We start from the raw sequence: 25,261 nt of genomic DNA, 5'->3' as shown, positions 1-25,261 counted from the left end.
GCAAGGCAGGAAAGCGCACGGGAAGGCGGCTATCAGAGCGCTGAAATAGGTTTATAAGAGAAGTGTTCTCAGAGAAAGACAGAGGAGATGATTGCTGACAGAAAAATAAAGGGACAGAGCAAAACAGAAGTACAGTATCCAGTACATGGTATATACTTGATCAGTGAGGAACCAGAAAGGGAGAGAGAGGAGGCGTGAGGAGGTGCAGTGTTGTTCAGCAGTGATAAAGTCATTAGAGAGCGGACGAAAGTGTTCTGACAGCAGACAGTTTCAAAACTAAAACCTCTTTCAGAAAAGAAAACGCACACTAGAAAAGGAATAAAACACTGTTCATCCTACCAGAGTTCCTTTTGGAGATGTACTTGACACCATCACAGGCTCCTGACGTGAGGAGGAGAAGTAGGATGAAGAGGAGGGACACAGCCTTCATCTCTCTGCTCATCTGGCACCCTGAGACAGATGAACACAGAGCGGGAACCATGAAGTACCACAAAGGATGTGAGTGAACAGAAACAAATGTTCCTGGTATTCAAGGACTCATATGATGCTAAATCATTTCTCTACCACTTTCATGTCAGAATATTATAATGATAACCTTTATTTAAAGGGGATAGAGAATCAAAATCATCTTTTTCATGTTTTTGGTGTTAGTTCCGAGTCTCCCCGCTGTGGGGAATACACACGAAGTGCCAGCAAGTTTCAGAACCTCTGTTTCAAGTATTTCTCCTTTTTTGAATTGCCCCTAGAAAACAGGCCAATCCGTTTTTGAGAGAAAACTTACGTCACTTTTTCACCAATAGCCACCCCCCCCCCTCACACACACACACACACACCCTTTCACACACGCCCCTTCGAAATTAATTATTCATAAGGTTGTGCCCACCCATTCGTAACACTCGAAGAGAAGCAATGGCGAGCTACAGGTGTGCTTTCCCAGGCTGTTTTAGAGGACTACGATCTTCCCACAGAAAGCAATGTACGCGATCACTGGCTTTTATTCATTTTTAACCGCATCCCCAGTACATACAACCGCTGACTATTTCTTTGCTCTGCACATTTCACAGAGGACTGTTTCACAAACCTTGCACGATTTTGAGCTGGCTTCAGTCGGCATTTAAACTCAGTAGAGGGTCAGTTCTGACTCTGCGACAAAATCAACCCCAGCAATCAGTACAGCCTGTGAGTATCACATTTTCTTTTGTTTTAAATTTGTGTTGCGCCATATTCCTGTTGTAAGAATTGCACGTTAGAATGGCACGTTAGCTCTGGTTTGTTCCTCTAAAGGGAATGAGCTAACCCCTTAACAGCTAGGGATGTGTATCGAGAACCGGTTCCTTTTGGGTATCATTAGGAAATGACTCGATCCACCGACATCAATAAGCTTTGTGCTTAACGATTATGTTATCGGTCCTTCAGAGTGGCCGTTGTTTTGGGGGGTGTTTGTCAGGAAAATGATAATTTCTGTATTGATTACAGACCCTGCAGCGGGTCTGTAAACAACTTTTCTGCAGCGCGGCTTTGTTCTGAACCTTGAACCAATCGAAGCAGTGCTTCGCAGATTGAAGCAATGCTTCGATTATTCTTTCTTTCTTTTGCTTAATTTTCTCCTGCTAAAACCCTAAAGAGCATACGTCTGTGAGTATTATTTACCTTTTCTATGTTAAATCGACCTGTTATGTTCTTCTGAAACAGTTGATAGATGTATTTTATAACTTAAAAACCGGAGCGATGCTAATGCGTTAGCATGTCTATGGCATTTTCAATGTTAAAAGTTAGCATTGCAGCTGTCATCACATTCAGGTGCATTTGTTTTCAAATTGTAATATTTCTTAAATTTATTTTTGTTTATATATTAATAATCTAATGATTATTATATACAATTTTAGAGAAAGAGGCAAAAAAAACCTGAATAGAAACACAACAGAAAATATAAAAGCAATGAAAATAAATAAATAATGCTTTCTTTTCAGTGAGAGCAAGGGCAGCCAATCAAACAATGGCAACCGATCAGCGCCACCTACTTGCATTTCATAATGAGGTTGCCAAATAAGCTCCGAAACGACGCCATTAAAGGCAAACGAGGCATTCTAAACCCAGCATAGTAACATAGCAGTTTCAGAGAGCCTTTTAGGAAGGTTCTGAGCCATTACAGACCCAACCAATTTTTTGGGGGGGCTACATATCACATCACAGAACAAGGATTAATGCCCCATTCAACCTCTATCACCTTTAACCAGGTAGAAAACCCATTGAGATCGAAGCCTCTTTTACAAGGGTGACTTGGCCAAGAAAGGCAGCAGCAGAAAATTGGTAATAAATAAAATACAATTCTAATGCAATTACATTTGTTCCGCAAATCTGATTGGTTAACCCTCTGGGGTGCGAGGGTATTTTTGAACAGTTCACTCGCCTGGCATAAATGTTTTATTATTGCTGTTAACAGCTCTCCCTGCATCCCACAATCAAGTTTTATGTCTTTTTTTCAGGACAACCTGTGCTTTCAGAATATATATGTTTTGTTGTGTTTGATAAGTGTAATAAAGGTTTACAATCAAAAATAGGCAAGGAAAAAATAAAGTGAAAAATAGTTTTCCACACACATTTATTCAAAACAAACTATAATAAACAACTGTTTTGACACTTTATAAAGGTAATTTGAGGTCTTGTGTGAAAGACTGTACAACAAAAAGGTTCAAACAATAAACACAAATGCTCGTCTACTCATCTGCTTTCACTTTCACTGTGCGTAATGGCGCAGGGCGCACTGAGTATGTACTAATAGTATGTACTCATTGGAGCAGCCAGGGGCTATTCAAACGGGCCAGCTAGTAACATATCACTCCTGAAAACAATCTTTGGTTTTTCACGTCAGGTAAATCTGCCCTATGATTGGATTTTGTAAAACCATGTGACGGTGAACCAATTCCGATTGGACACTCACATTGTGCACATCATCACACAGCTTCTATGAGAAGTACAAGATGGCTGATGGCTAGCTCGAAAGTCCGCGGAGTTAACTTTTCAGCAAAAAAAAAAAAAAAAAGTTTCTATCTCATATCATTAAAAAGTTATTTATAATTTAGTAAAGCTTGGTCTTAGCTGTCGTATACGATGGCATTGGCCCCAGAGGGTTAATTGTGTGAGATTTCATTCCATAAAATAGAGTAGACTGTGGCAAAATGGCCAACCATTTCACATTTGATGTATTACTCCGCATCCTTACCCCTTTGCTACGTGGGTGCCAATAATGGCTGTGTCAGCTGAGAGCGACAGAAACTAGTACAGCAATGACTATGTTGAAATAAGTGGATTTAATGTACTGGATTAACTGATTTAAATCAATGCAGCTGATGAGATGGAGAAATCTGTGGGCCTGCTCACAGAATTTCCAGTTTGGCATTAAGACACAGTTGCTACTGTAAACTTTGATGAGCTGGCCACACCCTTTCACAACAATTTGCCGCCTAAATTGCTTACAGAAAAATAAACCGTGCAAACAATGGAATTACAATAGAATGGGAATAACCCTGTTGTGTCTAATGATTTGCAGAAGTTCATGCTGGATTATGGTCACAAATATCTGTTTTAAAACTCATTTTTATTGGCTCCACTACCGCGTCACTGGTAAAACTCAGTTTGCTATCTTAAAATCCTGCATGAACGTCCGCAAATCAAACACAACAGGGTTATTCCCTAATTCTCTTGGTCATAGTAACATTGTAAAGTCTCAAACAGATTAGAAATTAGAAACACAGACATTGCATAAAAGAACCCCATTCGCAATCTCGTAAAATAGACTGAAAGGTGTTCAAAGAAGTTAGTCCAGATGGTTTCAGTTCAGACTGGAGAATGTTCCAGTCAGATGGAGCTGAAAAACTAAAGGCATTCTTAACCACTTCAGTGCAAACATGAGGTACATGATAGAATAACATGTCATTCAGGCGCAGACCATAACAGGTTTCAGATCTCTGAGGTAATCTAAATAAATACGTCAGAACCAGTCCAATACCAGTTGTGTAAAGCAGAGTCATCCAATGTGTATATTGCCTGACAGACAAAGAGGGCACGCCCGCTTTGGCATACAACTCACACTGGTGGATGAGGCGGCTACAACCAGTGATGAATCTCAAGGTACAGCGATACAGTGGGGTCAAGGACTGTAGACAACTGGTTGGGGCACACCTATACACGACATTGCCGTAGTCCAATAAGGGGAGGAAGGTAGCAGTTATTAGGCGCTTTGGAGCACTTAAGGAGAAGCATGACTTGTTTTGATATAGGAAGCCTAGCTTCACCCTTAAATTGGAATCAAGTGTTTAAGATGAACTTTAAAAGAGCTCCGTGTCAATAGTTAATCCCATCTACTTGTAGCTGCTGACTAGCTCAAGAGTACTGTCAGGCACTTTTGATTAAAGGTATGTTCTCCAAGGAAACTGGTGATTATTTTTGGATTAGTTTTTTTTTTTTTTTGCATTCAAGATTAGTTTGAATTTCTCAAGTGGACTGTAAAAATTCAAATGCCTGTGTCACTGAGTTTATGCAGCAATAGATCACGGTGTCATCAGCATACAGATGATAGAAGGAATTTGATAGGTTTGTACACAGGTCAGGAGTATAAAGTATGAACAAGAATAATCCCAATATTGCAAAGTAATTCAATCAAACCCAGTGGTACTCAAAGTCAGCAGCAAAAGATGAAAAACCAAATGTACGAGGGCTGTCAATAAAGTTACGGTCCTTTTTATTTTTTTCAAAAACTATATGGATTTCATTCATATGTTTTTACGTCAGACATGCTTGAACCCTCGTGCGCATGCGTGAGTTTTTCCACGCCTGTCGGTGACGTCATTCGCCTGTGAGCACTCCTTGTGGGAGGAGTCGTCCAGCCCCTCGTCGGAATTCCTTTGTCTGAGAAGTTGCTGAGAGACTGGCGCGTTGTTTGATCAAAATTTTTTCTAAACCTGTGAGACACATCGAAGTGGACACGGTTCGAAAAATTAAGCTGGTTTTCAGTGAAAATTTTAACGGCTGATCAGAGATTTTGAGGTGATTCTGTCGCTTTAAGGATTTTTGACGGTGCGAGACGTCGCGCAGCGCTCTCAGCCGCCGTCGTCAGCCTGTTCAAGCTGAAAACCTCCACATTTCAGGCTCTATTGATCCAGGACGTCGTGAGAGAACAGAGAAGTTTCAGAAGAAGTCGGTTTCAGCATTTTATCCGGATATTCCACTGTTAAAGGAGATTTTTTTAATGAAAGACGTGCGGACGGGTCCGCGCGTCGGGACGCAGCCGCCGCGACGCTCCGCCACAGGAAAAACACCTCTGTTGAAAGCCTTAAGGACAAGTTGGAACATGTCCTGCCTGTTAAACAATTTCTCATATACTCACTCCACTGAAAGCCATCAAAAGCCGCCTGGATTTTACAAATGGTTATCAACACGGAGGTGTTTTTCCTGTGCCGCCGCACCGCGTCGGCTGCGTCCCGACGCGCGGATCCGTCCACACGTCTTTCATTAAAAAAATCTCCTTTAACAGTGGAATATCCGGATAAAATGCTGAAACCAACTTCTTCTGAAACTTCTCTGTTCTCTCACGACGTCCTGGATCAATAGAGCCTGAAATGTGGAGGTTTTAAACTTGAAACAGGCTGATGACGCTGCCTGAGAGCGCTGCACGACGTCTCGCACCGTGAAAAGTCCTTAAAGCGACAGAATCACCTCAAAATCTCTCATCAGCTGTTAAAATTTTCACTGAAAACCAGCTTAATTTTTCGAACCGTGTCCACTTCGATGTGTCTCACAGGTTTAGAAAAAATTTTGATCAAACAACGCGCCAGTCTCTCAGCAACTTCTCAGACAAAGGAATTCCGACGAGGGGCTGGACGACTCCTCCCACAAGGAGTGCTCACAGGCGAATGACGTCACCGACAGGCGTGGAAAAACTCACGCATGCGCACGAGGGTTCAAGCATGCCTGATGTAAAAACATATGAATGAAATCCATATAGTTTTTGAAAAAAATAAAAAGGACCGTTACTTTATTGACAGCCCTCGTATACACATCATAAAAACAAATATTAGTTTTAAAACAAGTAACATAATTAAACTTTATGATGTCTACCAGCAGATGAATTCTCAAAGTAGGAACACAAACAGCAAAAGCTCTACAACCTGATGACTGTTTTGTTGTTGTTGTTGTTGTTTTGTTTTAAATTTGGAACACAATATAAACCTTCATCCTGAAACCATAGGGCGCTCTATGAGACATATGGCTCGATAGGTTGAGAAAGATAAGATGGTACACAACAATTCAGTATTATGAGTCAACAATGAAACCTTCAAGTCCACATGGCATGCATCAGTGTGTTTTACATTATTTTATTTTTATTATTTTTAAATGTGTGCATGTCAACAGTTTACAGCCAGGAAGTGCTTCATACAGAAGGTGGAGCCTGAGCTCCTGGATTTAATCCTCATAGCTGGATCTGGTGGAAAGTGTTATTATTGAATGTTGCAGCAAACTGCAAAAGGACAGTGTGGCTTTACTGATCCCCCTTTTTCAGCACAATTGACGGGAAAAATTAAGACAACAATGGCTCATTTAAGAGCTGCGTAATGCATGCAGCTGCCACTTCAGAGGACTGCTGTTTGGAGGTCACACAGGAAATGACTTCAAAGTTTAGAAGTAAAATGTAAGTTAGAGCTTACCATCACTATATGATGATAAGCCATTCTTGTCAAATCTCCATGATGTGCTTCAACTTCTATTGACAGCCAAATGAATGCACATGATGCATTTTATCTATTCATCTACGTATATCTGTGTTTGTTTGGTTTTCTTGCAGAAAAGTACTAAGAGGACATTGAACACTCAGTAGAAACCCATCACCATTGATTTCCTTTAAGAAATTATTTTTGAAGAGCTGCTCATGGGTTTTGTGACAAAAGTAACCATGACGACACACCTATGTGTACATGCAAAAAGCACTCGCCCTCAGCAGGAAGAGTGAGTCTTTTCATTTTGCTGCCACAGATGAGTGTTTTAGTCTGTATTGTGATAGAATATAGCAAAAACAACCTGCTCCTTATGTTTTCTTGTTTATTAGGATGACAGGTTTATTCTGACTAGCTGTATGAAAGTGGCAAAGTGAAGACTACCGGGGGGGTTACAGTGGTTCAGTGATTTTCAGTGGTTACAGTGATTTTTTTTTTTTTTTTTTTTTTTAGAGATGACCACATGCACTTTGTTCTCATTAGTTAAAGTTGCTAGAAAATTTGTTAAAAAAATTGGCAAATTATTGGGTGAACTAATAGGATTAATAAATTAAATAATTTTGACCATGTTGAATGCTTTGTCTGCAAAGTAAAGGTCAAACAATGTCAACATCAATTGGATTCTATGACATATGTTACACTAACATGATAAAAAGGCATGGTGCAAACTATAACTTTTTAAAACCCTATTAACTCAGCTAATAATTTTCAGCACTTTTACCAAAATTTAAGCAACTTTAACTTTTGACCCCTGTAAAAACTGAAACTGACCTTTGTCACCATTGTTGGTGACAAAGGTCAAACATTCAGTCATAGATACTCCAAACTATACCTTTTTTGGAAACTTTGTTTAGAAAAAATGATGTTTTAAATATGATTGGAGTATTTTTAAATTTTGATCCCTGTGTACTTCTTCAGTTAGCCCCTACCTGGCTGCCTATTGAAAATTCAAGTGGTCTGTCAGTGTTTTTAAAAGCGTAATGTCAAAGGAGTTTTTGTGCCAAATTTGGTTCTTGTATCACCATTTGAAGGAGTCCTCTGTAAATATTCTGTTATCTGCTGCACTAATAGGCAGTCAGAGTGTACCTTTATGTCATGTGATGCATTTGGACCAGTGAGTGACAAGAAAACTCACCCTTCATAATCTGGGGGTTATGATGATTGTAATGATAATGGTTTTGGCTGATGATGATGATGATGATTATTGTTATTTAGATTGTGATGATGGCAGCAGTTCTACTGTCATGTTCAACAAACAGGTGTCTTATCTGACAAATATTGATGCACATTTTAAAAATGCACCATCACAAATGGTCCAAATAACATGCCAGATTGCACCATTTCACTTCATTTTTTTTTTTTTTTTTTTTTTTTTGCAAAATTTCAAGGGGTGCTGGTGGAGAGCATGCCCCCGGACCCCCTGGATGAACATGCAATCACAGAACTTTGAATTACAAATTTGAAAGATTTAACAATGCAGTGTTTGGGACACAACAGAGACCAAGGACTTGAGACTTGCCTGGGACTTGTAAAAAATGACTTGTGGACATCTCAGCAGGCTGGCAGGCAAATCAGTGCAATAACTGGCAGGAAAATATCCCTGTTATATTAAGAATACTAAAGACAAACAAAGGACAGCTATACATGAAATAGCAAATGTTGAATTCATTTCAGGTTCCTTCTTTGTTGATTTCTGTTGTGCACCATAGGAGTAGTCAGAAGCATAAACCATAGCTTTAGCAATGTTTCATATGCAAATCTTGGAAATAAATACAGCCTTTGCACAGAGTTGGTGCTATTGTACCAGGTCCCTAAATTATTATTCTGCTTTTGCCACTATTACATGTCAAAATGTCTCGTGTGAAAGTCTTCTGGAGCATAACATGGACCAATCTCCAAAAAGATTTCATTTCGTGATTTCAAATGAAAGTTTCTTTTCATATTTCTAAGGTTTTTCCAAGCTTCTCTACTGACGATACCTTTACAGCAAATATGGTTTAAAAACAAAATAAAATGCTTTATTTAAACTACAATAACATGAACAGCAAGAAAATAAAACATATTTATGTCAAACACAGGATTCATGGTGCTTTGAAAACTTTTGTTTGAAGAGTTTCCAGTGCATTAAAATCAAAATACAGAAACCAAATCAATTTTTATCAAAGTTCATGAATGTTCTCACAGAGCCAAAAATGACAAAAAAAAAAAAAACACACAACAGCATGAAATCACATTAATATTCACATTATAATTTTGAAGGTGTTGCAGGCAAACTACTCTGTACGATGAACACAACACACACAGCACACCGAGGAACGATCAGAAAGGAGGGTTATAAACACAAGCTGTGATATTTTTCCAAGACAATAAATGGAAGTGTAACTGTAGCAAGTTTGTGAACGGCTGACGTCAGAACATGATGTTAGCAGGGACACAGTTAGGAAATGGATAGTGTGGACAAGCAGCTCAGAATTCACCAAATCAAAGTGAAGCACTGAAGCCAACAATAACGTCATCACAGATTTCTTGTCACCGCTGCCTGTTGCGAGTCCTTCATTTTTAATTTTTTTTATTGAATCCTAAAGCACAATATGTGTTTTTCGTATTCACTCTCAAAAGCACACTTATCAGAAAATGATCAGACAAGTATATTATCACAATAGTAAAATGTAGAAAGAAAAAAAATGTAAAAATGCAATGAAGAGCTCAACATTACCATTACCTTGTCGAGGGCGCAAATATTAACCCTGCACCTAAATTTGAATCCCCGTGTTAATGTGATTAACCCGCTTATGTCCAGATTTTTTTTTTTTTTTATAAGTGGAAAAAGTTGCATTAGTACCTTTGAGATTTTTTCATTGTGAGTAGAAAATGACAGTGATACACTTTGGCAACAGTTGTTGCCAGTGGGGCAAAACGGGTTAATTTGATCACTTTTAGGAAATGTAGCACGGTCAGTGCTCATAAATGACTTCTTGTACAATCTGATGCATTTGGCCATTTCTGTAATCATAAATGGCAAAACAATGAAAACTCACCTTGTCTTTCTTGTGGATTAAAGTGCCTGTAGCCCAGATTTGAAAACCATCTGGATGGGGTGGGGATTTGTTGGCTTGTAATTCACATTGTTAGAACACGATCATCACACCACTGACTTCTCAAACTCTTGTCAATAGATGTGATCAGGGTAGTAAATAAATCATAGCTATTGTGACAGTTTTCCAGACTGCCAACCAAGAATCACCCTTTTGTATTACAAAAGACAAGAGACAGTGACTGCAGACATCTACTGTGTGCGGTTGGCAGCAATGAGCTGAAATCTCAGCAATGGCAAAGCATTGTTGATGAACTTTATCGTGAACCTAAATGGGACAAGGTTTCTAAATGCTGTGCTGAATCTGTTTCCAGTCACTTCCAAAATAGTCAGGACCCAATGAGCTGACTTCTTGGTCATAAGGAGTTAATTATGAATGTATCACATGGGTATCACTTCATTGCCAAGCAACATGAAGGAGACTTTTCCCCTTTCATTGTCAACATGTCCTAGATCAGGGGGTGGCCAAGTTTGGTCCTCGAGAGCCACCTTCCTGACACTCTTAGATGTCTCCCTGCTCCAACACACCTGAATCCAATGAAAGACTCGTTAGCAGACTTTTAATAAGCCTTTCATTGGATTCAGGTGTGTTGGAGCAGGGAGACATCTAAGAGTGTCAGGAAGGTGGCTCTCAAGGACTGAACTTGGCCACCCCTGTCCTAGATGAAGCCATGGGTGATCAGCGAATGACGAGGCCCGAAAGCAGCCGGGACATCCCAGGAACCAAGTGGAGAGAGACGGGCCCACAGACCCAAGGGAGAGTCCGAGGTAGGGAAGGCCACGCACGCACCCGGCCCCGGAAAGACAGGGCAGTTGTCCCTCCTAATGATGGGACTGACACCTCTCCTGACGACTCTCCTGACGATGTGAATGACTTCATTTTTAATGAAGCGGATATCTTTTCCATTGATATATGTTCGTAGAGGAGGTTCAACCAGTGGTTGATATTAATTTATTTTTCCAATTCAGCTGTATAGTTGATTTTTTTTTGTTTGTTTGTTTGTTTGTTTGTTTTTTGCTGATAGTTTGTGCTACAAATATAGTTTTTGATTGTTTAGTTGGTAGTTCAATAACTTATGTCTCCAAGTAAACATAAATTAGGTGATGAGGAGATTCTCTATCCTGTGATGGAGGGCAGTGTTTCAGGGACTTTTGACCAAAAAAGCTGGACAAGTGAACAGAGCCAAAGGGCCTCCAACTTGTAATATCACAGTGTGCTGTTCACTTTTATCCACCAGCAGATATCAGCAGTATATAATGAGAAGTGATGGAAATTTTAGCTGAGTGATATAGGGAGTCCAAGATCCAGCATTTTTTTTAAAGAAGGAGGAGGTCCAAAATGATTAGTTCAGATCTGGAAATGCAAACATGGGCTATTGTGGTCCACACAGTCTTGCAAATGTTTCCTTCCAGGGTGGAATAAATGGAAAGCAACTCCTCCCTTGTATTGAGTTATTTTGATTTCCTCTGCTGCAAATTACACCAAGTACAACACACCAGTGTGTAAAGTTAGTTAAGACACCCCTCATGTCTCTCATAAACAACTCAATTTGATATCCTTAAGAATTTTTACTGAAATCATCCTAGATATGAAAAGTACATGTTACAAATTGAAATGTGATTTCTTAATTCAGTGGTACTGAACAAGGCAGAAATGGCCATATTTGGGATGGTAGCTATGTCCTGTTTCTTGCCTACCCCCCGCCCCCCCCAAACCAAAACGCAAGTAAGATTTCTCACTCCATGATGAAAGTTCAAGACTCATCTTCCTTTTGTTCTCCTTGAACGTTGCAGTGACACATCTACATAGTGAAGCTCTGTGATAATAATGGAGTGAAAACCAAAAATTTGACTATTTCAAAGTATGAACTTGTTCATGTCAGATTCAGTCACAGAGTACCCCAATTCTCCAAATAGCTTTTCTACTCATTTGGGCACAATTAGACTGGTATTAATAATCAATCTGTGGGCTGAATTAAATTCTGATGTGAACATTTCTTTAAAAACGAAGCAATAGCAGTCATACCTGGTATTAAATGGTCTTGCTACACATCCTGCTGGTTTCCCAGATCCCAGTTTGATGTAGTGATAGGATACCAAACCACTGTTGGCATTCCCTTCCTTGGATTTCTTGTCCTGCATCAAAACTGTAGAAGCTCAGTAAAAATAATATTTGCTTTTGTCAATTATCAAATTTTGGCCACAAGCAAGTACAGTTTTTGTTTTTCTTTTTTAATCCTGACATGCCTTTTTCTGTGTCAAATCCTAGAGTTGTTCACTGGCACACAGAAGGATCACATGATCAGGGAGGCTGGGTGAAAACTGTCTATAGACAGAGGTACAATGATTTCATCATATCCAATATTATAATTCACTTCCTCAAATCAGTTGAAAGGTTCTTTAAAGGTCTTTTAGTGCTGACACACATACATGCACTCTCTTTCCCTCACGTACACTCTCACACATTATGCCGTCTCCGTTTCACACAGGCTCCCACGTAGAGGCTGCACACATATTCTCACATCGGCCCACTCACACCAGCAAGCACTGAGCCCTTTTTAGCTAATCCTCTCAGTCTCCCCCTCGTCTCTGATATCCATCGTCACATACTGTATGCTCTGTGGTCAGTCTTTCTCCATTCTCTCAATAACAAACATGCTCTTAATAAAACAGCTTGTTTGAGATTTGGTCTACCATAAAAATGTGGATAATAGGTCAAAGTTTACATCAACACATCGTTGACATGAATGTTGTGGGATTAATGTGCACTCAGTTTCTTTTGCAACCTTCAGGATGTCACAACCCATTTTGAAATCTGAAAAAAAAATTGTTGCTTAAAAGAGTTGTTTAACCCTCTGGGATCTGAGGGCATTTTTTGGACAGTTCACTCACCTGGCATAAATGTTTTATTATTGCTGTTAACAGCTCTCCCTGCATCCCACAATCAAGTTTTATGTCTCTTTTTTCAGGACAACCCGTGCTTTCAGAATATATATGTTTTTGTTGTGTTTTATAAGTGTAATAAAGGTTTACAGTCAAAAATAGGTAAGAAAAAAATAAAGCGAAAAATTATTTTCCACACACATTTATTCAAAACACACAGCAAACTATAATAAACAACTGTTTTGACCCTTTATAGAGGTAATTTGAGGTCTTGTGTGAAAGTCTGTACAACAAAAAGGTTCAAACAATAAACACAAATGCAAAATTTGAACAATATACAAAATGGTCTATCCGTTTTGTTGTCCATTGATATGGTAAACAGTGCTTTACGCAGAGAAAGCAAAAGAGTTATCCAGTATTCACATGCAAACTAGTGGAGCAATCCTGATAGTCACACACTCTTTGTTTGAGCACGTTAGATTGTCATCAGAGGCTCTCCGTGTGCTCCTGCTTTCACTGATTGCTGTGCGTAGTGGCGCAGGGCGCACTGAGTATGTACTAATAGTATGTACTCATTGGAGCACCTAGGGGGCTATTCAAACGGGCCAACTAGTAACATATCACTCCTGAAAACGATCTTTGGCTTTTCACATGAGGTAAGTCTACCCTACGATTGGATTTTGGAAAACCATGTGACGGTGAACCAATTCCAATTGGACACTCACATTGCGCACATCATCACACAGCTTCTATGAGGAGTACAAAGATGGCTGATGGCTGGCTCGAAAGTCCGGAGTTAACGTTTCAGCAAAAAAAAGAGTATGTTTCTATCTCATATCATTCAAAGGTTATTTATAATTTAGTAAAGCTTGGTCTTAGCCGTCGTATAGGATGGCATTTGCCCCAGAGGGTTAAATGGTAAATGGACTGCTTTTATATAGCACTTTTCCATCTGCATCAGGCGCTCAAAGCACTTTACAATTATGCCTCACATTCACCCATTCACACAGACACAATCACACACACCGATGTCAGGGTGATGCCATGCAAGGCACTCACTACACACTGGGAGCAACATGGGGATTACGAATCTTGCCCAAGAACCCTTAGTGATTTTCCGGTCAGGCTGGGATTTGAACTAAGGATCCTCTGGTCTCAAGCCCAGTGCTTAACCACTAGACCATCACCATCACTATTGTGATCACACACACACACATTACCAGAAGTTTGGACAGCCACCTCTGTTGGTTGTTTTTGCTTGCCAAACTGGGGATGAAGAAAACCGCTTTTAACATATGCTACAAATCAGTTGTTGAAGTTTTGATGAATTATTTTGCTATTAATTCTTTGTTTTAATTTCAAGGTGCGCATGCACCATCTAACTACCACATTCTTTGAACAGCAGACACATTTCACACTGATCTTCAGACTATGATTTTTGCCAGTCTATAATGGAACTAGTTTGTAGTTCCTGAATCACACTAAAACTGGAGTTGTGCACCTGACCACGCCTCATCTCGAGACCAATATATCCACGACAACTGTCTGCAAACCTGTGATTTGGAGAAAAAGAGTGGGTATAGAGTGTAAAAATAACCAGTGTATTGATTGGAAAGAAGGAATGACATTTGCAGTGTGGTCCTTTGTACCAGGTTAAATATGCATCTCTACTACTGGTTGTGGAATAGATAAAGCAAGCTAACATCAACCTTTTGGATTATCTTTCCCATAGTCCTGAAATACAACCTTACTGAAAGCTTCTGGACTGTGCTTGAAAGCTGAGAATCTTAGTCTTTAGGGTCCTGATACTTCTTGACTTACTGTACGGTTGTGAGTCCCAGTTGCTAACCAGTGACTTAAGGCGGCCAGTGGATGTCTTTGGTACTCTTCAGAGGACCATTGGGTATCACTGGAATGACTGTTTTAAATGAGTGACACGGAAAGACTAAGCTGAGGAGCATCCTTTGCACTGTGAGGGAACATCAGCTACAACATTTTGACCATGTGGTAAGTCTCTCTGGACATACGAGGGCTGTCAATAAAGTATAGATCCTTTTTATTTTTTTCAAAAACTATGTGGATTTCATTCATATGTTTTTACGTCAGACATGCTTGAACCCTCGTGCGCATGCGTGAGTTTTTCCATGCCTGTCGGTGACGTCATCCGCCTGTGAGCACTCCTTGTGGGAGGAGTCGTCCAGCCCCTCGTCGGAATTCCTTTGTCTGAGAAGTTGCTGAGAGACTGGCGCTTTGTTTGATCAAATTTTTTTCTAAACCTGTGAGACACATCGATGTGGACACGGTTCAAAAAATTAAGCTGGTTTTCAGTGGAAAATTTTAACGGCTGATGAGAGATTTTGAGGTGATACTGTTGCTTTAAGGACTTCCCACGGTGCGAGACGTCGCGCAGCGCTCTCAAGCACCGTCGTCAGCCTGTTTCAAGCTGAAAACCTCCACATTTCAGGCTCTGTTGATCCAGGACGTCGTGAGAGAACAGAGAAGTTTCAGAAGAAGTCGGTTTCAGCATTTTATCCGGATATTCCACTGTTAAAGGAGATTTTTTTAATGAAAGACATGCGGACGGGTCCGCGCGTCGGGACGCAGCCGGCGCGGTGCGGCGGCACACGAAAAACACCTCCGTGTTGATAACCATTTGTAAAATCAAGGCAGCTTTTGATGGCTTTCAGTGGAGTGAGTATCTGAGAAATTGTTTAACAGTTGGGCATGTTCCAACTTGTCCTTAAGGCTTCCAACAGAGGTGTTTTTCCTGTGGCGGAGTGTCGCGGCGGCTGCGAGCCGACGCTGCAATCCGTCCGCACGTCTTTCATTAAAAAAAATCTCCTTTAACAGTGGAATATCCGGATAAAATGCTGAAACCGACTTCTTCTGAAACTTCTCTGTTCTCTCACGATGTCCTGGATCAACAGAGCCTGAAATGTGGAGGTTTTCAGCTTGAAACAGGCTGACGACGGCGCCTGAGAGCGATGCGCGACATCTCGCTCCGTGGGAAGTCCTTAAAGTGACAGTATCACCTCAAAATCTCTCATCAGCCGTTAAAATTTTCACTGAAAACCAGCTTAATTTTTCGAACCGTGTCCACTTCGATGTGTCTCACAGGTTTAGAAAAAATTTTGATCAAACAAAGCGCCAGTCTCTCAGCAACTTCTCAGACAAAGGAATTCCGACGAGGGGCTGGATGACTCCTCCCACAAGGAGTGCTCACAGGCGAATGACGTCACCGACAGGCGTGGAAAAACTCACGCATGCGCACGAGGGTTCAAGCATGTCTGACGTAAAAAACATATGAATGAAATCCATATAGTTTTTGAAAAAAATAAAAAGGACCTATACTTTATTGACAGACCTCGTAATCCAGTACACAGGTGCCTTAGTCTTGAAAACCCCATTGGCTGGAGAATGCCCATGCTTCACCTGGCTGCAGCATACAGATGGTTACTTTTAAAAAATGGAGATGGACCAGTTGTCTACCTGCATGGTTGCTATCTACAAACCAATGCAGTTCCATGGTCCCATGGATGTGGTGTAGTGCAGCACCAGCACATGCTCCCAGACTTGACTTAGAACTCGGGTCAGTGTGAAGAAATCATCAGATTTAACCCTATGAGTGAGTACAATATGGGAGAAAGCAATTGCCATGGGGTCCAGTGGACCCCAAAAGTTCTGAACAGGGTTAAATAAACTTTACTGCTAAGAACAGTGGTCAAATATCAAACCAGTGATCTGTGAGAATTGTTCCAGCAGCAGTTTTCAAGTTGGCTTCCTTGGTTCATTTTATTCTTGTAATCCTATTTCAATTACTGCCTTAAGACTTCAATGTATTTTAAAGAAATATTTATAGGTTAGCACATCAAGCAAAAATGTCTGAGTTCTTTGAGGAAAGGATAAAGTTGAATAATTATCAAGAAAATGTGAAATTTCTCTGCACAAACACACATGTTAATGCACACAGACAATAGGTTATTCTTGTGCCAAACAGACCAATGTGAAGCCATTAGGCTGATTCAGCCACACTTCCAATATTAAAGATACCTTCCAGCTCTATCCTGTCATACTGTCTCTCTCGGACTGAATGACTCACACTGTTTTGGTTGCAGACAGTCTGTTTGACATGGAAACATAAGCAGTGTCTTCATCATAATGAAACATTTCATATGCATCCTTTGAAAATCTGCAACAGGAATAGTCTGTATGCGACACTGGATTGGACTAGGACCATCCTGGATTGGTATGAGACAGAGTGCACAGAGAAGTTTGGTTTTAATTTCTCACTTTTTAACATTTTTTTTATATATAATATCTACTGCTGTACCTGTGGAATTTGTGGCAATGTCTTCCTTCAAATCATGCATCTCAAAAAAGATTCTCCAGAGACCTAGTACTAAAAACATGTCTTAATCTGAAATCACTGCTTACTGTCCTCATCTCACAACCATACAATGACAACGGAAGGCCAGCTCAACTGTCACTGTAAATTTCCACTTGACAAAAGTCATTATTGGCTGGCCTGCCATTATTCAAACCTGGGTTACGGGTTACAATCCCACTTGTGATTCCTGTTTGTGTCCTTGGACAAGACATAGTATCTGCATTGTCCCAGTCCACCCAGCTGTAAATGGGTACTGGCCTTGGCAATCGACTCATCTGCTTCACGCTGTGGAATCCAAACATAAGCATGGGTACCAAGGGGTCTCAGGGCCTATATACGGACAGATGTCATTCTTGAACTCAGTGCTGAGTCCTTTAAATAATAATAGCATTTTCATTGCTGTGGTAGTCTTCATCTCAAGCTGAACTGCAATTGGGCACAGAGCTTACACATTCATATCTTCTATCACCATAAAGTATGTGCATTACGCCACAAAAATGCATGTGATAGTCCATAAGCCAGTCATCTATTTTGACCTAATCTGTACCACTTAAGCACAGTGGATTAGTGGTTAGCACTGTTGCCTCACAGCAAGAAGGTCATGGGTTTGATTCCCACCTGTGGCCTTTCTGTGTGGAGTTTGCGTGTTCTCCCCGTGTTTGCATGGGTTTCCTACGGGTGCTCCAGCTTCCTCCCACATCCAAAGACATGCAGGTTAGGTGAATTGGAAACTTTAAATTGTCCATAGGTGTGCGTGTGGGTGTGAATATATGTGTCTATTTGTGGCCCTGCGACAGACTGCTGTCCTGTCCAGGGTGTACCCCATCTTGCGCTCTGTGACTGCTGGCATAGGCTCCAGTCCCCTGTGACCCTTCATTGGACTAAGCGGTTGAAGATGAGTGTGAGTGCATGTGGTATCACTTAACCCATTTATGCCCAGATTTTTTTTTAATAAGTGGAAAAAGTTGCATTTGTACCTTTGAGATTTTTTTATTGTGAGTAGAAAATGACAGTGATACACTTCAGCAACAATAGTTGCCAATGGGGCAAAATGGGTTAAGGTGATGAAACTACACTTAAAATCCAGCCTCAGTGTACCATGCCCTACACAAAAATGTATGACAGCCATGCCAGGGTGTCAATGAAGAATTACACAGAGGTCAAAATTTAAAACTTTTCCAATCATGTTGAAACCTATATCATATTATTTATCTGATCATAACTATTCCAAAAAGGTATAGTTTGGACCATCTATGATGGAATGTTCTGGAGTTATGGGGTAAAAACAGCAAAAATTGTGACAAAGGTCAGTTTCAGTTTGTACAGGGGTTAAAAGTTAAAGCTGGTGCACACGGAGTGCTGCAATGAGACATGCCTTATATAAGCAGCTTCACAATGCCTGCACATGTCAGTCATGTACAGATATGTCTCACATTCACCCATTCACACAGACACTCACACACTGATGTTACCATGCTGCCATGCAAGGTGCTCACTACACACTGGGAGCAACTCTGGGATTGAGGACTGTGCCAGAGGGCCCTCAGTGATTGCCTGGTCTCAAGTCCAACATGCAACCACAGGACCATCATCTCCCCATATAATATGATATATGTAGTATATAATATAACAATGTATTATGGCCACTGCTTGCAAACAAAAGGAAGTGGAGAATAGGGAGAAACATCATGTACAGCCAAAAGTAGATATGTGGAGCAGAAAGTAATGTCGAAGTTCAAGCATTATAATGGGACATAAATTTGAAATCAAACAAAATTAAATTCATTGTATATTTAAAGATGTGTGGGCATTGCATTTGTGTGAATAGCATTTCCAGAGAGTTAGAAATACAGTTTACATTTTAGCTGATGAAACCCACAAGTCTGTATAAACGCAGCAGCAGGAGGCGTGAAAGGTAACGATGTTCCATCTGGATCTGTTCCAAATTTGAGATGTAGTGCCCAATTATCCAGACACTGTAATTATGCTGGACTCGAACACAAGTGGTTACATTAAATCTTGCACCAATAGCAGAGGGTATTACAAAATACAGAAAATATAACTCAGCAAGCTGTTCCACATTGTAAAAATTCCATGCAGAACACTAAATGCCCTTTAACCGCTAGTGAATTGATAAATTTCATCTTGGCAACAGTAATTTATCAGAGGTCCAATTTTTTTACACCCTGTGACCAAGTGGATCATCATTCAGCATGTTGCGTTTACTGAAAGTAAAATGATCTGACAAGCTCATCATTAGTGGATACTGTGTCAGATTTTACAGCAAATATGCCCAGACACAGAAATCAGTGAGAAAATGCATTATTGCTGCACATATGTATACACAGCTAATTATGAATTATAATATGCATATTTCGCGGACATGAATGAGCGAAGCTCGTCAGCATCTCAACATGTCATTTAGTTTCTTCAGACTTTATTTTGAGTAAATGCTTCAGGGGAGCATTAGCATGGCAAAAACCTTTCAGCTTTCAGAACCCCCGCCTTTTTAAGCATTTTTCTTTATTTGCCTCTCACATACTTGAAAAAGCTCCTCGCCATCTAACCATGTCTTTTAGGGCCTTCAGACTTTTTTCAGTAAAATGGTTCTTGGGAGCATCAGCATGACTAAAACCTTTTAGCTTCTTGGGGGGCTCCACCCCGCAGACCCCCCACCTTTTTAAGCATTTTCCTTATTTTGCCTTTCATCTTCTGGAGGGGCTCTGCCCCCCATACTCTCCACCCTTTTAAGCATTTTTCTTTTTTTGCTTTTCAGCTGACCCCCCTAATTACAGCCCTCTTAACCCCCTGCCACTGTTGTGTGGGCCGCTGAAGAGGAGGTACTGCTGGCCCACCACCACTAGAGGGCGCCCTGCCTGGAGTGCGGGCTCCAGGCACCGGAGGGTGCTGCCGCCTTACGGGAGCAGCCAGGATGACAGCTGTCACCCATCACTGGAGACAGCTGATCCCAATCAATAAGGAGGTATATCAGCAGGACGGCATCTCCACCTCATTTGCCGAGATATCGCCTTACCAAAGAGGTAACAAACTCAGCCTACACATACGTGTGACTTTAATTGTGTTCTTGTGATTATCTGTAGGACAGCTGACTACCAGACAGCGTTTGGATAAGTACTCACCTTCCTACATTTCTTGATTGTTGTTGACGAGAGGTGGAGGTGGACTCTCCACCCTCCGTGTTGCTGGGTGCAGCCGCATCCACACCTGACTGTTTCTGTTTCCTGCCAGCAGTACCAGATCCGACGAGCGGAGGCAGTGGCCACCTGGGAATTCGGGACTTGGCGGCTCCAGTATTCCCAGGGTTCGGTGGCAGAGGAAATCGGGTTGGTTCCGGTTCAACTTGGACAGACGTCTCCTATCGTCGAGCCTGCCCACACGACACCGTTGTAATTAGACTAAATCTTTATATTGTAATCGATTGTATTTGTTGTGCCTTTTTCACAACAGTAAAAACAGTGTTATTTGATTCCTCCATTGTCCGTTCATTTGCGCCCCCTGTTGTGGGTCCGTGTTCCTACACTTTCACAACAGGATATCTCGGCCAACGTCATGGATCCCGAGGGGCGTCAACCGGCTGTTGAACGGCCAATGGAAGGACAGGACGCACAGGCGTCCGCAGGAGGGGTAATCGGTGAGTTGCAGCGGATCCTCACCGCTTTCACGACTCGGTTAGATTTGATGACCGAGCAGAACGTCCTCCTGAACCGCAGGGTGGAGGCTCTCGCCACGCAGGTGGAAGCGCGCCCTCCGGGCGCCGCTGCGGCTCTCCCTCCCGTAGACCCTGTACGTAACATAGACGTTCCACTGGTTGTTCAACGACCCCTCCCACCTTCCCCGGAAGCATACATAAGCCCCCCAGAGCCGTACGGAGGCTGTGTGGAGACGTGCGCGGATTTTCTTATGCAGTGCTCGCTCGTCTTCACACAGCGTCCCGTCATGTACGCGACTGATGCTAGTAAAGTAGCTTATGTAATAAACCTGCTTCGCGGTGAGGCACGCGCTTGGGCTACAGCGCTCTGGGAGCAGAATTCACGGCTCCTTCTGACATATGATGGGTTTGTAAGGGAGCTCAGAACCGTGTTCGATCACCCTAATAGAGGCGAAACCGCTTCAACCGTGCTACTGTCAATGAGACAGGGGCGTCGGAGCGCAGCTGCCTATGCAGTCGACTTCCGCATTGCGGCTGCGAGGTCCAGCTGGAATAGCACTGCCCTCCGCGCCGCCTTTGTAAACGGACTGTCTTTGGTTCTTAAGGAGCACCTGGTGGCTAAGGACGAACCGCGGGATTTAGATGGGCTCATCGATCTTGTCATACGGCTCCGTGGGGCCACAGCTCCCCCTGCTGACGAAGCTATGGACACGAGTAGGGCAACATTTAGGGCACCAGATGCACAGAGGAGACGGGCCCACGGAGTTTGTTTTGTTTGTGGTGCAATAGAGCACCATATGAGAGACTGCCCCGAGCGGTTAAACTCCAACGCCCGCCCCTAGAAACTGGGCTAGGGGTGGGCCGAGACATTCACGTGGGACACACCCACATTGCCACACGACTCCCAGTTACGATCCTTTATGAGGACTCAACCCTGAAGGCCCCAGCACTGGTGGACACGGGCTCTGAGGGGAATCTGCTGGACAGCAGATGGGCCAGGGAGATAGGGCTCCCTCTGGTGGCGCTTACCTCGCCTGTACAGGTTCGGGCACTAGATGGCTCCCTACTCCCTCCGATCACGCATAAGACACCACCTGTAACTCTGGTGGTGTCAGGAAATCACCGGGAGGTGATCAAGTTTTTTGTGACTCAGGCCACCTCCCGTGTGGTTTAAGGATTTCCCTGGATGTTGAAGCACAATCCCCGGATTGATTGGCCGTCCGGGGTAGTGGTTCAGTGGAGCGAGACCTGCCATCGGGTGTGTCTAGGTTCCTCGGTTCCTCCCGGCTCCCAAGCTAAGGAGGAGGTCAGAGTCCCGCCCATTGATTTGGTTCCGGGCAGTGAGTTCCCGTCCAGTAGGCTGTACAACCTCTCACGGCCTGAGCGCGAATCAATGGAGACCTACATCCGGGACTCATTAGCTGCTGGGTTGATCCGGAATTCCACCTCCCCGATGGGCGCAGGTTTCTTTTTTGTGGGTAAAAAAGACGGCGGACTTCGTCCATGCATTGATTATAGGGGGCTGAACGAGATCACGGTTCGCAACCGATACCCGTTGCCCCTGTTGGATTTGGTGTTCACACCCCTGCATGGAGCCCAAATCTTCACCAAGCTCGATCTTAGAAATGCGTATCATCTGGTTCGGATCCGGAAGGGAGACGAGTGGAAGACGGCATTTAACACCCCCTTAGGTCACTTTGAGTACCTGGTCATGCCGTTCGGCCTCACAAATGCCCCCGCGACGTTCCAAGCATTAGTTAATGATGTCTTGCGGGATTTCCTGCACCGGTTCGTCTTCGTATATCTAGACGATATACTCATCTTTTCTCCGGATCCTGAGACTCATGTCCGGCATGTACGTCAGGTCCTGCAGCGGTTGTTGGAGAACCGGCTGTTTGTGAAGGGCGAGAAGTGTGAGTTCCACCGCACGTCTTTGTCCTTCCTGGGGTTCATCATCTCCTCCAACTCCGTCGCTCCTGATCCGGCCAAGGTTGCGGCGGTGAGAGACTGGCCCCAACCCACAAGCCGTAGGAAGTTGCAACAGTTCCTAGGCTTTGCTAATTTCTACAGGAGGTTCATTAAGGGCTACAGTCAGGTAGTTAGCCCCCTGACAGCCCTGACCTCACCAAAAGTCCCCTTCACCTGGTCGGATCGGTGCGATGCCGCGTTCAAGGAGTTGAAACGGCGCTTCTCGTCTGCACCTGTTCTGGTGCAGCCCGATCCTAGTCGCCAGTTAGTGGTTGAAGTGGACGCCTCAGACTCAGGGATAGGAGCCGTGCTGTCCCAGAGCGGGAAGACCGATAAGGTCCTTCACCCGTGTGCCTATTTTTCCCGCAGGTTGACCCCAGCCGAACGGAACTATGACGTCGGCAATCGAGAGCTCCTTGCGGTGAAAGAGGCTCTTGAGGAGTGGAGACATCTGTTGGAGGGAACGTCCGTGTCATTCACGGTTTTCACTGACCACCGGAACCTGGAGTATATCAGGACCGCCAAGCGGCTGAATCCCAGGCAAGCCCGCTGGTCACTGTTCTTCGGCCGTTTTGACTTCCGGATCACCTACCGTCCCGGGACCAAAAATCAAAGATCGGATGTTTTGTCCCGGGTACATGAAGATGAGGTCAAAACGGAGTCGTCGGATCCCCCGGATCCCATCATCCCGGAGTCCGCTATCGTGGCCGCCCTCACCTGGGACGTGGAGAAGACCGTCCGGCAGGCCCTGTCACGAGACCCGGACCTCGGAACCGGACCGAAGAACAAACTCTACGTCCCACCAGAAGCCAGGGCTGCAGTTCTGGACTTCTGTCACGGTTCTAAGCTCTCCTGTCATCCTGAGGTGCGAAGAACCGTGGCAGTCGTCCAGCAGCGCTTCTGGTGGGCGTCCCTGGAGGCCGACGTTCGGGGTTACATCCAGGCCTGTACCACCTGCGCCAGGGGCAAGGCCGACCACCGCAAGACATCGGGATTGCTACAGCCGCTGCCCATGCCTCATCGCCCCTGGTCTCACATCGGCCTGGATTTTGTCACGGGTCTCCCGCCGTCCCAGGGACACACCGTCATCCTCATGATAGTGGACCGATTCTCCAAGGCGGCCCACTTCGTGGCCCTCCCGAAGCTACCAACGGCCCAGGAGACAGCGGACCTCCTAGTCCACCACGTCGTCCGTCTGCATGGGATACCATCAGACATCGTCTCCAATCGCGGTCCCCAGTTCTCCTCGCATGTTTGGAGGAGCTTTTGCCGGGAACTGGGGCCACGGTCAGTCTCTCGTCCGGGTATCACCCCCAGACCAACGGACAAGCAGAACGGGCCAACCAGGAGATGGAGCAGACCCTACGCTGTGTGACAGCCGCGCACCCGACGGCCTGGAGTACCCACCTGGCCTGGATCGAGTACGCCCACAACAGTCAAGTGTCATCAGCCACCGCCTCTCCCCTTTCGAGGTGTGCTTGGGGTATCAACCCCCGTTGTTTCCGGTGGTTGAGGGGGAGGTCGGTGTGCCCTCGGTCCAGGCCCACCTACGGAAGTGCCGTCGGGTGTGGCGTGCCGCCCGTTCTGCTTTGTTAAGGGCCCGGACCAGGGCGAAGAACCATGCAGACCGGCGGCGGGCCCGGCTCCCACGTATCGTCCTGGGCAGAAGTGTGGTTGTCCACCAAGGACATTCCCCTTCAAGTGGACTCCCCAAAACTGCAAGAACGATACATCGGCCCGTACAAGATACTCAAGGTCATCAATCCCGCCGCAGTGAGGCTCCAGCTTCCGGCCTCACTGCGGATTCATCCAGTATTCCACGTCTCTAGGATTAAACCCCATCACACCTCACCCCTCTGCACTCCGGGTCCGGCGCCACCTCCTGCCCGGATCATCGACGGAGAGCCGGCTTGGACCGTGCGCCGGCTCCTCGACGTCCGACGGATGGGCCAGGGTTTTCAGTATCTGGTGGACTGGGAGGAGTACGGCCCCGAAGAACGCTCCTGGGTGAAGAAGGGCTTCATCCTGGACCCGGCCCTCCTGGCCGACTTCTACCGTCGCCACCCTGACAAACCCGGTCGTGCGCCAGGAGGCGCCCGTTGAGGGGGGGGTCCTGTTGTGTGGGCCGCTGAAGAGGAGGTACTGCTGGCCCACCACCACTAGAGGGCGCCCTGCCTGGACTGCGGGCTCCAGGCACCGGAGGGCGCTGCCGCCTTACGTGAGCAGCCAGGATGACAGCTGTCACCCATCACTGGAGACAGCTGATCCCAATCAATAAGGAGGTATATCAGCAGGACGGCATCTCCACCTCATTTGCCGAGATATCACCTTACCAAAGAGGTAACAAACTCAGCCTACACATATGTGTGACTTTAATTGTGTTCTTGTGATTATCTGTAGGACAGCTGACTACCAGACAGCGTTTGGATAAGTACTCACCTTCCTACATTTCTTGATTGTTGTTGACGAGAGGTGGAGGTGGACTCTCC

General features: G+C 44.0%; 1 protein-coding gene across 1 annotated transcript in view; it reads right to left on the bottom strand.

Moving 5' to 3' along the window:
• il1rapl2 (interleukin 1 receptor accessory protein-like 2) overlaps positions 1-448 on the bottom strand; it is a 1,327,545-nt gene extending 1,327,097 nt beyond the window's left edge. The window contains exon 1 of the mRNA XM_034182329.1: positions 340-448. Coding sequence (XP_034038220.1) covers positions 340-442 — 103 coding nt within the window. The 5' untranslated portion in view covers positions 443-448. The remainder of the gene's footprint in view (positions 1-339) is intronic.
• Between the last annotated feature and the right edge of the window lie 24,813 nt (positions 449-25,261).

The sequence above is a fragment of the Thalassophryne amazonica genome, chromosome 11, assembly GCF_902500255.1.
Source record: "Thalassophryne amazonica chromosome 11, fThaAma1.1, whole genome shotgun sequence".
Lineage (NCBI taxonomy): Eukaryota > Metazoa > Chordata > Actinopteri > Batrachoidiformes > Batrachoididae > Thalassophryne > Thalassophryne amazonica.
Note: the sequence above shows the minus strand (reverse complement) of the source record. Positions and strands in the feature narration are given on the sequence as shown.